At 41.3% G+C, this 14217-nt stretch overlaps 1 protein-coding gene across 1 annotated transcript; it reads right to left on the bottom strand.

The window, feature by feature from the left end:
* Positions 1 to 78: 78 nt before the first annotated feature.
* On the bottom strand, positions 79 to 10985 carry acer1 (alkaline ceramidase 1). The gene is made up of 7 exons (XM_015970947.3): positions 10901 to 10985; positions 5302 to 5414; positions 5085 to 5199; positions 2380 to 2518; positions 1738 to 1875; positions 1519 to 1656; positions 79 to 400 (listed from the first exon to the last, which is right to left on the bottom strand). The coding sequence occupies exons 1-7, from the start codon at positions 10905 to 10907 to the stop codon at positions 223 to 225; spliced, it is 828 nt and encodes a 275-aa protein (XP_015826433.3). The 5' UTR covers positions 10908 to 10985; the 3' UTR covers positions 79 to 222.
* Between the last annotated feature and the right edge of the window lie 3232 nt (positions 10986 to 14217).

Here is a 14217-nt window from a genome sequence, read left to right as displayed (position 1 = left end):
AGATGAATGCTTTAAGCCTGGATTTGTGAGTCATCCTGGATCAAATACCTTTTATTTTACCTCTCTTAGAGAAAATACTTTTTAATTTATTTCTCTTAAATTGCATCAATGTCTTTGTGGATGTCTGAATCACAAATTCAGTCTCCAGCCAAAGGCGTTCACTCTGATGAGCCTTCCCCAAACTTTCAACAGCCGAGTAAAGTTCATACGTTTTTTTTTTTTTCAGCACCGTTTTTGTAATTTGGAGGTGGTCTTCAGGACGATGTAAGGAAATCCCACAGCCCATTTATCGCAGGGCCAGTACTGAAGTCCAGGTAGAGAATAAGGTATCTCACTGTTGGCATCGATGTATGCTATGAGCGTGCTGCTGTGGGCTGCAGTCACCGCTATGAGAATGTGCCTGGAAGAGGAGACAGGAAAGACCTTTATAAGATTTTGACAGAAAACATAACTCTCTTTTTTAACATGGGACATTTCTTCAGACACCTTCAGGTTCCCTCTATGACAGCAGATCATAGGGCAAATATTGAGCCCTGTTAAATTGTAATAAAATGAGTGCCTCATTAAAGGCAATACATACATATTTTAAACCGTCATTCATTTCCAAATGTCTGTCCGCTTCTAAATGTCATCCACTCTCCTGCATCCGACGTAATACCTGATGCCAGCTGGATGCAGAGAACGCATTTGATAGGAATGGGGATATTAATTTGTCTATTTAAAGAAATCTGGATACGGCCCTAATTTTATTTCATGGATTAAACTTTCACATACCTCTCCTAAAAATTCCGTAACCACTTAACCACTCAGTGGCCTAGTGAGAGTGTCGGCCCTGGGACTGGGACATCAGGGTTCGATTCCCGGTCGGGTCATACAAAAGACTTAAAAAAATGGGACCCAATGCCTCCCTGCTTGACACTTTGCTTTTAATCCTCTCACTGTCTTTATGGGTGACTATGTGAGGAAAGTTGACCATTGAGCAGGATTGGTGGTTTATCCCTTGAGGTCCACGTGGCAGGGGTGAGGTGGTGCTCACTCCTCACCCCTGCCACGTGGACACAAGGGATAAACCATCAACCCTGCTCAATGGTCAACTTTCCTCGCAGGGTCACACCCATTAGGACAGTGGGAGGGTTAAAGGAGTTGGATTATAGTTCCCAATCGCAGCCACCGCTCCCCTCCATAGGGATGGGTCCGATCACTCCACCACTGTTTGCCTTGGTCATTGTCCATTACACTATTACCTCTTTGAATGCATCCAACTTTCTCTTCCTAAATCTCTTTTTTAAATCTATTGATAATGTCTTTTAGATGACAAAACACTCCTGCTGATTTAGCACACGCTTTGATTATGTCGGACCCTTGCAGCCTACTGGTCTATCATCTTTAGAATGCTGTCAGAAGCATGGACTGTTGAGCTTCAACCCAGCACAGCTATGGCAATATCTGGCACCACTGATAGACATAAAACATTAAGGAAACATCATTAAAAACATGACAGAATCCATCCAGACTTACCAGATGCTGTGTAGGTAGCAAAAGTTCATCTTCTGCCAGAAACTGCAGCTAAATCGGTCACTAAGCCAGCAGGAGATGGCGAGCACCCACAGAGCCATTGACTGCTTGGCGAGACGCAGAGCCTTCTGGTCAGTGCAGCTGAGATTGAAAAATGTACTTTTATTTACTCTGAAAATCATCCAGGTAACAGAGCTGGGTGTTGCGCGGTTCATGTCTCACCGTCTCATCTCCACAGCCAGAATGTAAAGGAAGTGGAGACCGAAGCAGTTCAAAGCGTAGGCGTTGGCGGTGGGTTTGACAAACGACGACACCGTGGCGACGACGGTTATCAGCAGGACCAGTTTAGAAAATGTGGACCTGAGGTTGGAAAGTCAAAGGAGAAGTTTTGAGACAAAGTTTCAGCATCATCCTGACCGATGTGGTAATCTGAAGAAGGGCAAAATTAGGATTTAGAGACAAAGTCGACGGATTAGCATAAAAATCTTCAACCTAAACATGATCAAAATCAAACACACCTACTAGAAATACTGGAAATGTTACTCTAAGATAGTTTTCAGGTGCTTGTAAATGTTTAATGGCTTCCCATGCAGTAGGTAAATATTTAAACAAGTTGGGTGGAGCTCCATTTTAGCAGCTTCTGTCACATCCATTTTATTTCTATAGAATAATGTTTCCTGTCAGGGTTGAGTGACAAACTGCTCATCCAGTACAGATTAGGTTTCACTGTGGAGGAAATGATTTCAATTTTAATTTTTAAAGTGTTATTAAGGCCTCTGTAGGTTAACGCTGGAATTAGATCTCTGGGAAAAAAAAAACAGACATTAAGACCAGATCCATCACCTGTCACAGAGTCAAACATACCGGTCTTTAATAAACGAAGGAAAGTGTTTACGTGGAAACCAAACCATGTATCCAACAGCCAACACCCACAAGATCGACAGCTCATCCAACATCTGACCCACGAAGCTGAGAGTCATGTGGAAGTATGCAGAGAAGAGCCCTGCAGAGCAAAGGATGGATGAGGAGAGGTGTGCAAACACACAAGTGAACATTCACTTATTAAAGGCTTTCAATTATAACTGACATGAAAGAAAATAGCAGAGATGCAGATATAAGTTTGCCCCAACTGATGAAAAATGAATGCTTTTAGGGATGTTTCAGTACAACTTTTTAACTTCTGATACGATACAGATATCGCAGCCTTCAGTATTGACCAATACCGATATCAATTCGATACGATATCAGCAGAAATCAAACATACTTTTACCTATTTCTGTCACGCTGCGAGCGCAGGAGGACTGGACCCAAAACGCAGAACACCACAGTACTCAAGGCTGGAGAGGTTGTTTAAAATAAAAATCCTTTTATTAGGAAAACCAAGACTGTAGGACTCTAAGCACAAGAATATCTAAAGTTCTATAGACGAAAACCAAAAGCTCACTCATGAGCCAGGAACTATAAATCTGTAGAGGACAAAGCAACGCTGACATAAGACAATGAACCAACAAACACTGGAGACACAGACAGGGTTATATACACAGGGCTGGGGTGATAGGAGACGAGGAGCAGGTGCGTGGGGAACCGGGCACAGGTGAAACTAATAACAGAGGAGCAGAATGGAGCATGGGAGGAAACCAGACCTAACTGGGGAGCGCGCACACACACACACACACACACACTAAAGGAGACTAAGGAACTGAAATAATGGACCTATAGAAACTACAGTGGGAAGACTAAGAGAAAGCTTGGTTTATGCTCGACACATTTACTTTCCGCTTGGTGATGCGGCTCGCGGATGGAATGCGCTTCACAAATTGCAGCGTTTATGGTTCATGCGGCTAGTCTCTGCGGTGAGCCAATATTCTCCCAAACAGTGGGGGGCAGCATGGAGCTCTACGGCTTGCATCCAACACTACACCATAGTAGAAGTAGAAATTACTGATTACAACCTGATTACAGCATGGCATTCCAGCATTTTTTAACAGCGTCCTCGTCTTTTCCAACAGTGCGAGCTATTTCTCTCCAAGAATTATTAACAACATGTTGATCATGGTGATCTCTGAGAGCTGAATCATACAAATGTCTGTATTTACGAACCTCTGCCATACTAGTTCTTGCCAGTCCGCCATGTTTTTCTGTGTTCGACCATCCGCGTGGTTAGAAAATTTCCTAGGTGCGCGGTGCGGAAAGTTTGGGCAGTGCGGAGGCCAGGTGGAGGGGCGTGGTTGTTAAAATGACGCAATTTTGCCGCACGGAGCCGTGCGAACCCCGCGGACGCGTCGAGCATAAACCAAGTTTAAGAGAACATGAGGAAAACCTGGAGGGAACTGGGGACAAAAAAAGGGCTGGGGGCTACAAGGACACAGAACACGAAAATTTCGTAGTGTGGAATGTATGAAAGGCTTGATCAAGTGATAAATGATAAATGAGCCGCACTTGTATAGCGCCTCTCAGAGTAAGGACTCCAAAGAGCTTTACACTACAGTGCACCATTCATCCATTCACACACACATTCACACACTGATAGTGAGCTAGGAAATAGCCACAGCTGCCCTGGGGCGCACTGACAGAGGCGAGGCTGCCGAGCACAGGCGCCACCGGTCCCTCCGACCACCACCAGCAGGCAAGGTGGGTTAAGTGTCTTGCCCAAGGACACAACAGCAGAATTCTCTGTCTGGAGCCAGGATCAGACCTGAAACCTTCTGATTACTGAACAACCTGCTCAAACTTTTGAGCTACTGCAGCCCAAGTATATGATATTACTGATTACTGATATTAGGGATATTACTCAATCGGAGAAGAGCCAATAACAGTAAGTATGAAAAAAATGACAATCTTTTCTCAACCATTGGTTGCAAAAATGTGAACCTTAACGGACTGCTTATTTCAAAGCTTTTTGATGCCGTCCGATATAAATCCAATAGACTGTTTTTGGGCCAATATCAAATGACTTCCGATGTCGATATTGAAACGAGACTTCCCTATTTTGTTATAGTTTTAAAACAAATCTAAATTTTCCAGGGTAAAATCTGATGATAACCATCTCATCTAAAGATTTCCAACAACTTCCACAGACGATGGAGGGCTTTAAAAGCCAATTTCTTGCATCAATTCTGCTAGATGGGCATACAATACATATTTACAGATCAAATGTTGACTTAATTAACCCCAACAGACTCTATAAGTCATGTTTAGTGGATGTAGGAACACAAACTAAGACAATTTAGATTTTGTCATTTGTCTTCTAAAATATGAACCAGTCAGGTCATAAACGGTTTATCAAACTCATCTAAGTAAATTATCAAAATAAATAGAAAAGAATGACTGAACTCCTGCAGAATAACCTGAAAGAATACTAATCCTGATTCATGTTTTAATATTTCATTTTAAACCATGATGACACATTTAAAAAAACAACTGCCTGGATGCATGACTTATCTTCAAGTGTAGCGTGAGGTTTAGAGATGACAATGATCAATCTACACGTGTGTGTGCGCGCGCGTGTGCGTGCAAGTGTGTGTGTGTGTGTGTGTGTTTGTGTGACATCAACAAGCACGGAAACTCACCAACAAATATCATCATGACCCAGACCAGGTGGATAGCCAGGTTCCTCTCTTTGGCGTATGGATGCAGCAGGTAGAGCATGATGGGAGATATGATGAAGAAAAAGAAGTTGCTCATCTGCGAGGAAGATGCTCATCGATCAATCAGTCGATTAAAAAAAAAAAAGAGGAAACTTTGGTGCTGATTCACTTCTGGTGCAAAGGTTTGTGCAGAACTTACTGTGTTGAAATACTCCACCACATGTTCTGAGTGCCTGTAGTTGTCTTCACACCAGTCAATATCGGAACTCTCGTAGGCAAAGATGTCGGCCATCTTTTTACTAGAATAAACACCTGAGAGAAGGTGGCAGGGAGAACAATGAGCACACCTGTTGTGTTTCACGTTAAAATCTAAACGCTTCATCTTCCTCCACCACATTTGAATATGTGGTTTTATGAAAATCAATTCTCCCTCCCGTTGTAACTCGCTGTGAAAACAACCCATTCTTGTTTTAATTTCAACAAAAATTCTTTCCTTGTTTTAGTTTTTCAAGAATGTTTTGAAACAAAACTTTTACAATGAAGGCGTGTGAAGACACATTTGGACATTTATTGCTCATTTGTAAATTACTCTCCAAGTCAGGGACTCCAAAGTGCTTTACATATAAAATGGTAAATGGCTTGCATTTGTGCAGCGCCTTCTAGGGTTCTACAACCCCCCAAGGCTCTTCACAATACATCCAGTCATTCACTCAAACACACACTCACACATGATAAGATACATATTATGTTTATTTATTTGGCAGATGCTTTTATCCAAAGCGTACAATTGTTAACCTAAAGGGCATGTTCTGATCTGTACCCAGAGGAAACCCACACCGGCATAGCGAGAACATGCAACTCCATGCAGAATGACCGCAGCCAGGTTTCAAACCTGCAACCTTCTTGCTGCAAGGCAGCAGTGCTAACAACTGCGCCACCATGTAGCCCAAGCCACTGGGACGCATTGATGAAAGGGAGGCTGCTGCCCCCACGACCCGACCCCGGATAAGCAGCTGAAACTGGATGGACGGGTGGAGTTTTGCAAAAAACCGTGTCAAGGAGATTCCATTTTCAACAAGTGAATCTTTATGGCATGTTTGATAAATCATAGCTAAAAGAAACAAATTTTAGTCCCAAAAATAATGACAGCAGCTTTTCATTTGGGGTTTCCTTTATTTATATTTACCAGATTTTCTCCAGCACATAGAGTAGCTGCAGCCTGCAGCTGCAGAACCGGATAATTCTTAAGTTTTATGCTTCCAAGGTTCTTTCTTGGTTTATATAAAGCAGCAGGAGCAACAGACATCACATGTTTCAGTTTAGGGTTTTTACTCGTTGCTGAAGACATTTCCACTTTCAGCTGCTTGAAGTTCAGTGTTTTGTGGATCTTCTCTGGTCATGACCCCAAGGCTCTTTGGCCGAACTTGTTGCGCATAAGTGCTCTATACATAAAAAAGGACTGGATGAGCCAAACACATGACTTTGTCATGGAATAAATGTGACCTCATCAATGTTCTGAAACTAAAGCTAAAATCTCTAAGCTTTGTCGTTTTGGTGGGCGAGAGCGAGTTAAATTCAAAAGGTGGGAGGGGAGGTTGTGCACAAGCCAGTGTTGTCATCAAGCCTCCATCTATTGAGTTCAAGTCATATTTGAGTCCTTAGTGTTCCAGTCCAAGTGTACTTCCAAGGGAGTGTCCACATTCAGGGGCTGCATCCTTCTCAGCCGGATTTGAAGGCCAGTTACCTCATAGCGCCGTGACGAAGGCCTGTCCAAATTCAAAGACTCCTTTAAATGTGGCACATGAACCCGGTCCTCTTGTCTCCCCCCCCCCCCCCCTTGTTTGAAGGCGGGTCTGGTGTATCCTTCACAGGTCACCAAAATGCATTGCGGGCCGAACAGAAGATTTTTCACACAATGGCTAAAGTTTGTTATAAGCCCTAGGGTCCCCCAGGTGGGGGACCCTGTGACATTAGTTCCTTAACAGGCCCAAAACAACCCTCACACTACAGAAGAAATGGTAGCTCCCACCAAATTAATCAGCAAACCCAGCACTACAAGGCTATCTAAACTATTTTACCATTAAATACCATTTTTACCATTTTTTGAGGAATAGGCTTCAAAATAGGCCTAGGGCTTAAGGGGTTAATGTAAGCATAAGTTTAAGATGTAGGGCTTCAGTCATTTATATAAACATTTTTAAGTCATTTTAAACAATAAAATAATAATTAAAAAAATGTAATACTTGATTTGAGCTTCATTCTCTGTAGCTTCTGCTCAGGGCAGTCATGCTAGGTGACAGGTGACAGGACCTTTGCCAAAGAAGTGGCAGGAAGAAATCTGAAGGCTAGACTGTCCAAATTCACAGCTTCGGGACATGGACCCGGCCAACATTGACCAGGCAGGTCGCCACTTTGAAGGACACAGCTCTTGAGTTCGAACACACCCCAGCGTAGACCAAGTTAAGTCTTGAGTCAAGCCAATAGGTTAATGGCTCCCAACCTGGGTCCACAATTTTGTCTGTGATGAGGTTGTCAGGGTTACCAAGATATATATTAGTAATGATTACATTGATACAATCCCAATAACATACCCAATGGCAAATCAAAACTCAGTATGCTTGTATAAGGTTTGTAATTAATCACTTAGTATGTCTGCATGCAGGAAGGAGTTGGGGTTTGGGGGCCTGGCCTGTTTTGATCACAGGCAAGGGAGTCCAGGATAATAGGTTGTGAGCCACTGCACTAGGTCATACAGGCCAAATCCCAGTCCAACCAAGAATCCTAATTTAACCGTCACTTGTTGCATTTGCATCTAGGAAATTAAATGAAATTGATGTAGAGATTAGCATGCAGCCAATGCTAATGTCAACTTGTTATTTTAGGCAAGATTATTGGACAAATTCAATAAGCCCACGTTTCCAACGCTTTTATAAGTGATTTGCTGATTATTATTAATTTCCAACATGTCTGATTATTTTGCCACATGCTAATGTGTTAGCTTGATAACAGCATGGGGGCATTGAGCTGTCCCAAAAATAATGACAGCAGCTTTTCATTTGGGGTTTCCTTTATTTATATTTACCAGATTTTCTCCAGCACATAGAGTAGCTGCAGGCTGCAGCTGCAGAACCGGATAATTCTTAAGTTTTCTTAAGTTTAGGTATGATTCACCTGAATATTGTGCATCTAGTGCAGCTTTTCCTGATTTTGAGGAAACATCAGTAAAAAGAAACCACACAATGTGAACTACATTTATTTTATTTTATTATTTTAAACTAAACTCACCCAGAATGTAAACCTCTGATAAAGCTCACTCATTGTGACACCAAGCAGCTTGTCATCTGCTAAAATGAAAGGTTTAGTCAGGATGTGGAGGCATTTTATCTGTTCCATTTACCCGTACTTTTTTTTTTTACTCACTAGACTAACCTGAAAAGTTCCACCACTAATATTATTTCATTGAAGACTTCCACACTGTCATCAGTCTACACAGTCCGGGTCATTCAGAACCTTCTGGCCACTATGATGTTCTCTGTATGAGTTCAAACATCACAATAGTCCCAATATGCTCATCTGTGGGCAACTGCTAGAAAGAGAAAACATTCTGGATATGCCCACAGTGCTGTGCAAAAGTATTCATTCATTAATAGAAAAATTGTATCAAAACCAACCTATATGGAATACTAGAATTATGAGTTACCTGTGATTAATACCATTATTTAGAAAGCTTAGTTCAGTTTCATCAGCAACACTTATCTGTAGTAAGAAATAATTTAAAGAGATCAAATTTAACACCATGAATTGGCTAAAATACTTAAAAAGCATTTTTGTTGTAAAAATGATCACTATTAAGAATAAAATGAATATCTCAAATTAAAGAGAGACTAAGCAGTTTTAGCTTGCTTTTAGCACCCCCTAGTGTCCGTTAAGTAGAACCAAAACCTCTCCTCACTGTGCGTTTGTCCTTTTAACATCTAAAAGAGACCATCAGTAGTTTTTACCTTTAGTCTCTGGAATTATCCATGAATATGTTGTTGAAAAATATTGGCAGCTTCTTACCATCTAACCACAAAATCAGGTCTAAAGTACATAAGGTGTGGGTCTAGCCTCTTTGCGGGACACCATGTTTCCTCCTGGCCAGCTTGGGGTCCTGTGCCTGTTGATGACGTCACACCAGATCACTGGCTGAACATACAGCTTTTGGAAGCATCATTACCTCGTTCAAAAACATTTAGGCAGTAAGAAACACGAATTTAGTAACAAAACTGCTAAACTCTTTCCAAAACATGCATAAAAACAGATTTGAAAAAGAGATGCAATATATTTTGACTGAGCAGTATTGCCGTAATAAATTTATGTCATCGGCATCAAGCCCCCAAGCAGGTCCCGAAAGTACCGCGCCTGAAAACTACAATTGGAATTGCATTCTCTTATGGAATTTACTGAAGTCTGAGGAGTCACGCCAAGGTCGCATTCTTTCTGCTCCACAGGTTACATTTAATTTAATGTAATTTTTTTTAGCTAGCAACAGACAGGAAGATGTGGTGTAAAACTAACCAGAAATGTATGTATGCATTGCCCTCTGGTGGCTGGAAACTACACACTGCAACTTTAATCTAACAGCTGAAAAGTCTCCCTAGCCTTCATTAGTGACTACAGGAGTGATTCACCACTAAATAAACAAATCAGCTGTGTTCACGATCTACAACATGCAGGAAGTGTGCTGGAAGCAGACTGCAGTTATGTCAGCTCCATTTTTTTCTAAGTCCAGCACAACTTAATGTCAACTCTGATGTTGCAAGTGGAATATTCTGGCCACAGAGGGAGATAGAGGCTGGGTGACCTTTCATTAACTCTGTAAAGGGACATTTCAGTACATACTGGCTCAGGAAAATGATTTAAAAATATAAAAATTTGCATCTTTAAGGTCGCAGTTCATAATTCAGTAAGAATAATGTAAAGACCTGTCTCACAAAAGCATAAAAATATCTTGATGATCCACAACACTTCAAGGAAAAATATTCAGAGGACTAATGAAAGAAAAATGGAACTTTTTAACACACCAGGTGTGAAAATCACACCAACAGCAGTGTGATGGTCGGGGATGCTATGTTGCCCTACAGACAACCTGGAACCATGGAATCTGCTCTGAAAATTCTGAAGGAAAACATCCAAACTTTGACCCTTAACAGGTCATTCGTGTTGGAAACTCTCCATTGTAGCAGATTTAAAACTTTTCTAAAGAGTGGGACAAAATTCCTCCACAGAGAAAGACACTCATCACAAAAGCCACCAAGGACGTTATAGCCAGTCATTCAAGGTGGCTTGTACACTTTTCACACAGGACTAGACTGGTTTGGATGTTTTCGTGAATGAAATAATCAGAGAACAGCTATCTGTATTTACTTCAGCTGTCTTTGACAGATACTGGAAAACGCCAAAAGCTGAAGAAAGTTGCACCAGGCTGAAACTATGATAGAGCAAATGTTTGGTTTAAAGGAGTTGTTGCCATTTAACATTAATCATGTCTCACAGGGCACACTCCCTGTTTCACTATTCATTGGCTCTTGGGGAAATCTTTGTTTCACTGTGTCACATTCTCCAGCAATTTTTTATCTTGATTTCATTTCCACATGATCATTTCACAATGGTTATTAAATAGGCTAATGATCACTGTTTTGAACAGCAGTCAGCCCAAGAACAGAACGATTCTAGTTTATTTACCACATAATTAACCTTAGAACGCCTTCAAACGTGAAATATTTCAGAATAAAACACCACAAACTGTAATCTCCTACCTCCCATGCTGCTGCGGTCGCGTGCTAACCTCCCGTCAGAACCGCTTCGCAGGTGGTCCAACAGGTGGACTTTAAGGGGGCGGAGAATCGCGACGCTCCCGCTGCTGCCGCGTGTGACGTCACTAACAATCACACAGCCTCACATCTCCAGGGTAAAATGTCTTTAGTAGTTAAAAAAGAAAAAGAAAGGAACTAGTTGGGCCTGTTTTGGTATCCAGCAGAACACAAACCACTCCTTAACAGCAGGAAGGTTAATTTGAAGGCTTTAGGAGACACACCAGCTCTAACTGCTGCCTGGTGTAAACCGGTTTGACAATTTCAAAATAAAAGTACGAGCTGAGTGTGTGTTCAAGCATTTCTGATTTCTAACTGTGGGTTGTTTCCATACACAGACACTCACTGGCCTTAGCTACACCCGTTGTAACTGCTTTCTTTTAATGCAAGCAGATATCTACTTAGCCAATCACATGGCAGCATCTCAGTGTAGGCTATTTAAGCATCATTAAACACAAAGTTCAACATGAGCATCAGAATGGGCAAAGAAGAGGGAATTGGGTGAGTTTCAACGTTCCAAAGAATTTTAGACCTCGCTGATCTACTGGGAGCTTCACCCACAACTACCCCAGGGTTTACACATTGAGAGGCAGAACTGTGATGCCTCCTATGAGAATGGGTAAACTGGTTCCACTAGTATATTTGGTTTGTCTCCACAAGCTGAACTGGTCTTTGCCACAAAGACTGAAGGTGTCCCAAATAAAGTGGAAATGACTCTAAACATATTAAACCACGATGACCTTACATTCCACAACCAACAAATACAAAAATAGTTTATATTCTCATAAGCTAAATGAGTATAAAACGGATTTGATTGTGTTGAGGCTGGAAATTGATTATCAGTGTTATAATTAGTCTAGGCTACAGAGTTCCAGACAAAACATTTCTTGGAGTCAAAATGTCCACAAATGTTTTGAGAAACCTGCCTTCTTGCTAAATAAAATTATGCCTCTGGCACATACAGCTGTCAAATAGAAGTAATAATGGAAATGGATCTTTGCAAAGTTTCATTCTGCTTTTAATCTTTTTTTTAATAGTTGGGCTGGTTGAGGCCTCACATCCGTATGACATCTCCACGTCATGTTCAGAACGTATGCTGTCCACTGAGGTGGACACGTAATAAATTATTTGTAAATTAAATGTTTTAATCTAAATTTGTTTAATTCATGCCTAAAGATGAATGAAAACATAGTTTAAAAATTTCTAGTTGAATGTTTCATAATTCATGCATGAAAGGGTTAATTCATTTACTGGGTTTACTTAGATTGTGTAAGCAGTATTATGTAGAAGGAAAAATAGAAAATGTAAACAATAATGCAAAAATAATTTACTGATGTGGTCGTTTATTCCAAATTAAATAAATGAGATGAACATTATTATAGGGTTCATGTAAAAATGGCCTTCAGTTGTGTATTCATGACATGTCTGCTGTTATTACTGAACTTTTATAGCAATAATAATAATAATAATAATAATAATAATAATAATAATACATTGGCCATTAGATTTTAGTTGAATGGAGGTTTCAGTGCCACAACACATTGTGGTACAAACTCCAGGCTCTAATCACAAGGATTTAGACAATCTAATTAGAGTTTGAGCGCTTTAAGTGGTGCTCTCCTAAAATGGACACAGACAGATGGTTATTAATCAGTAAAACAAAGCCCTGCACTTTTACATTAGTTCAAACTCACCAACAGGCTGAAGGTCAGGTACATTGTGTGCTCAAATAAGCAGCAAAGGGCAGGCTACCTAAGCTGTATTCTCTTCTATGATGTGATCACAGCTCAGTGGGGTGACCAAACCCTAACTCCCTTCATGCAGCTGATGTATGAAGCCAACCAACACAGAAACACAGAATGTTCTCACTCACATCCTAAATCTATCTGAGAGTGAATTGACATTTGATGATTAACATGTCAATTGAGATTATTCCTGATTGTAATCAGTTACTTTGCGTTTTCCGTGCAGGCTGAGCATAAAAATGGTCTCCTACACCTATCTCTGCATCAGCTTCTGATAGGAAATAGCCTGACAGATCTACTTCACACTCTCACTTAAGCATTCATGGACTCACCCATCTTGACTCATGATGGGGAAGGCTGTTGTTGGTTTCACTTCTAGGAATCAGCAGAGTAGTAGAAGCTTCTACGATTAGTAGAAGCTAACCAATAGCATGGATGGCCTTTCAAAGTTCTTTTCTATAGCTAAGAGTCACAGCTAAAAGAAACTTGTTCTGAAAACTAAACTGAACTTTCTTACATTTAAAGCCCCAGTGTGTAAAAACATTCAACTCTTTAGCGCCATACAGCTCAGAGTAGGAATTGCAGCTACGGTAGCCCACATGCATCAAAAGGCAACGTGCCATTGTGGAGGTGCGAGCATGGCTGCAGTGGAGAGGGAGACACTGTAGCACTGACAGCTACTTCGGGGGTCCCACACCAGACACCCGCTTTCAAACATCTGCACATTTTATTTACTGTTTCTGTTTGGCTGCTTCCTGCAGTCAGCGCCTTAGGGAATCGAGAGCTCTCTGTCTGTGTCCTGTGAAAATATGCAGAACAGATCTGATCAGGCAATTGCAGCAGCTGTGCCGTCTTGCTCCAGTGCTGCAGCTTCTGCCGCGTTGACCGCGTCTGCTGTTGTGACTCGGAGAGCAGGCACAGGATAAAGGCAGGCAGGGTTAAAATGAACTGTTTTATGAAATAACGGCAGGTAGGGCAAACCGACTGGACGACGAGGATCTGACAAGAGCAAACAGAGGGTTTAAACACATGAGGATAATCAGAAAAACAGGTGGGTAGGGAAACGGGGGGCAGGTGAGACGAATCAACACTTAAAGGGAGACAAGGCACAAGCCAGCAGGGGCTGATGGAGCACATCCAGACAATCCCCAAGTTTTGACCCCCTTCTACGATTCGTCTTAGTCCCCTCCCCATCCAAGAGGAAGGAGCAGAATTCCTCCAAACCAGAAAGGCTGCCACAGAGAGAACCGGGGCCACCGCAGCACAAGAGAGGGGGGAACGCTTACGTCAAAGCACAAATGCCTATCATTATATCTTGTATGTCCCTAAACAGCTACGGTATTTCAAGATGGCACGTGATTGTGGAGCGTCAAACATCGTTTATACCTACTATTTATTAACCAACAATGTATTTATATTCATAACAGTCAAATCTTCTGAATAAGTAAATTCAATTGAGCATTTTTATATAGATAATCTGAATCTGATGCTATTTTCTCTGTTTTCATGATAAATAAT

Source organism: Nothobranchius furzeri, chromosome 8, assembly GCF_043380555.1.
Source record: "Nothobranchius furzeri strain GRZ-AD chromosome 8, NfurGRZ-RIMD1, whole genome shotgun sequence".
NCBI lineage: Eukaryota > Metazoa > Chordata > Actinopteri > Cyprinodontiformes > Nothobranchiidae > Nothobranchius > Nothobranchius furzeri.
This window is presented reverse-complemented; position numbering and strand designations above follow the sequence as displayed.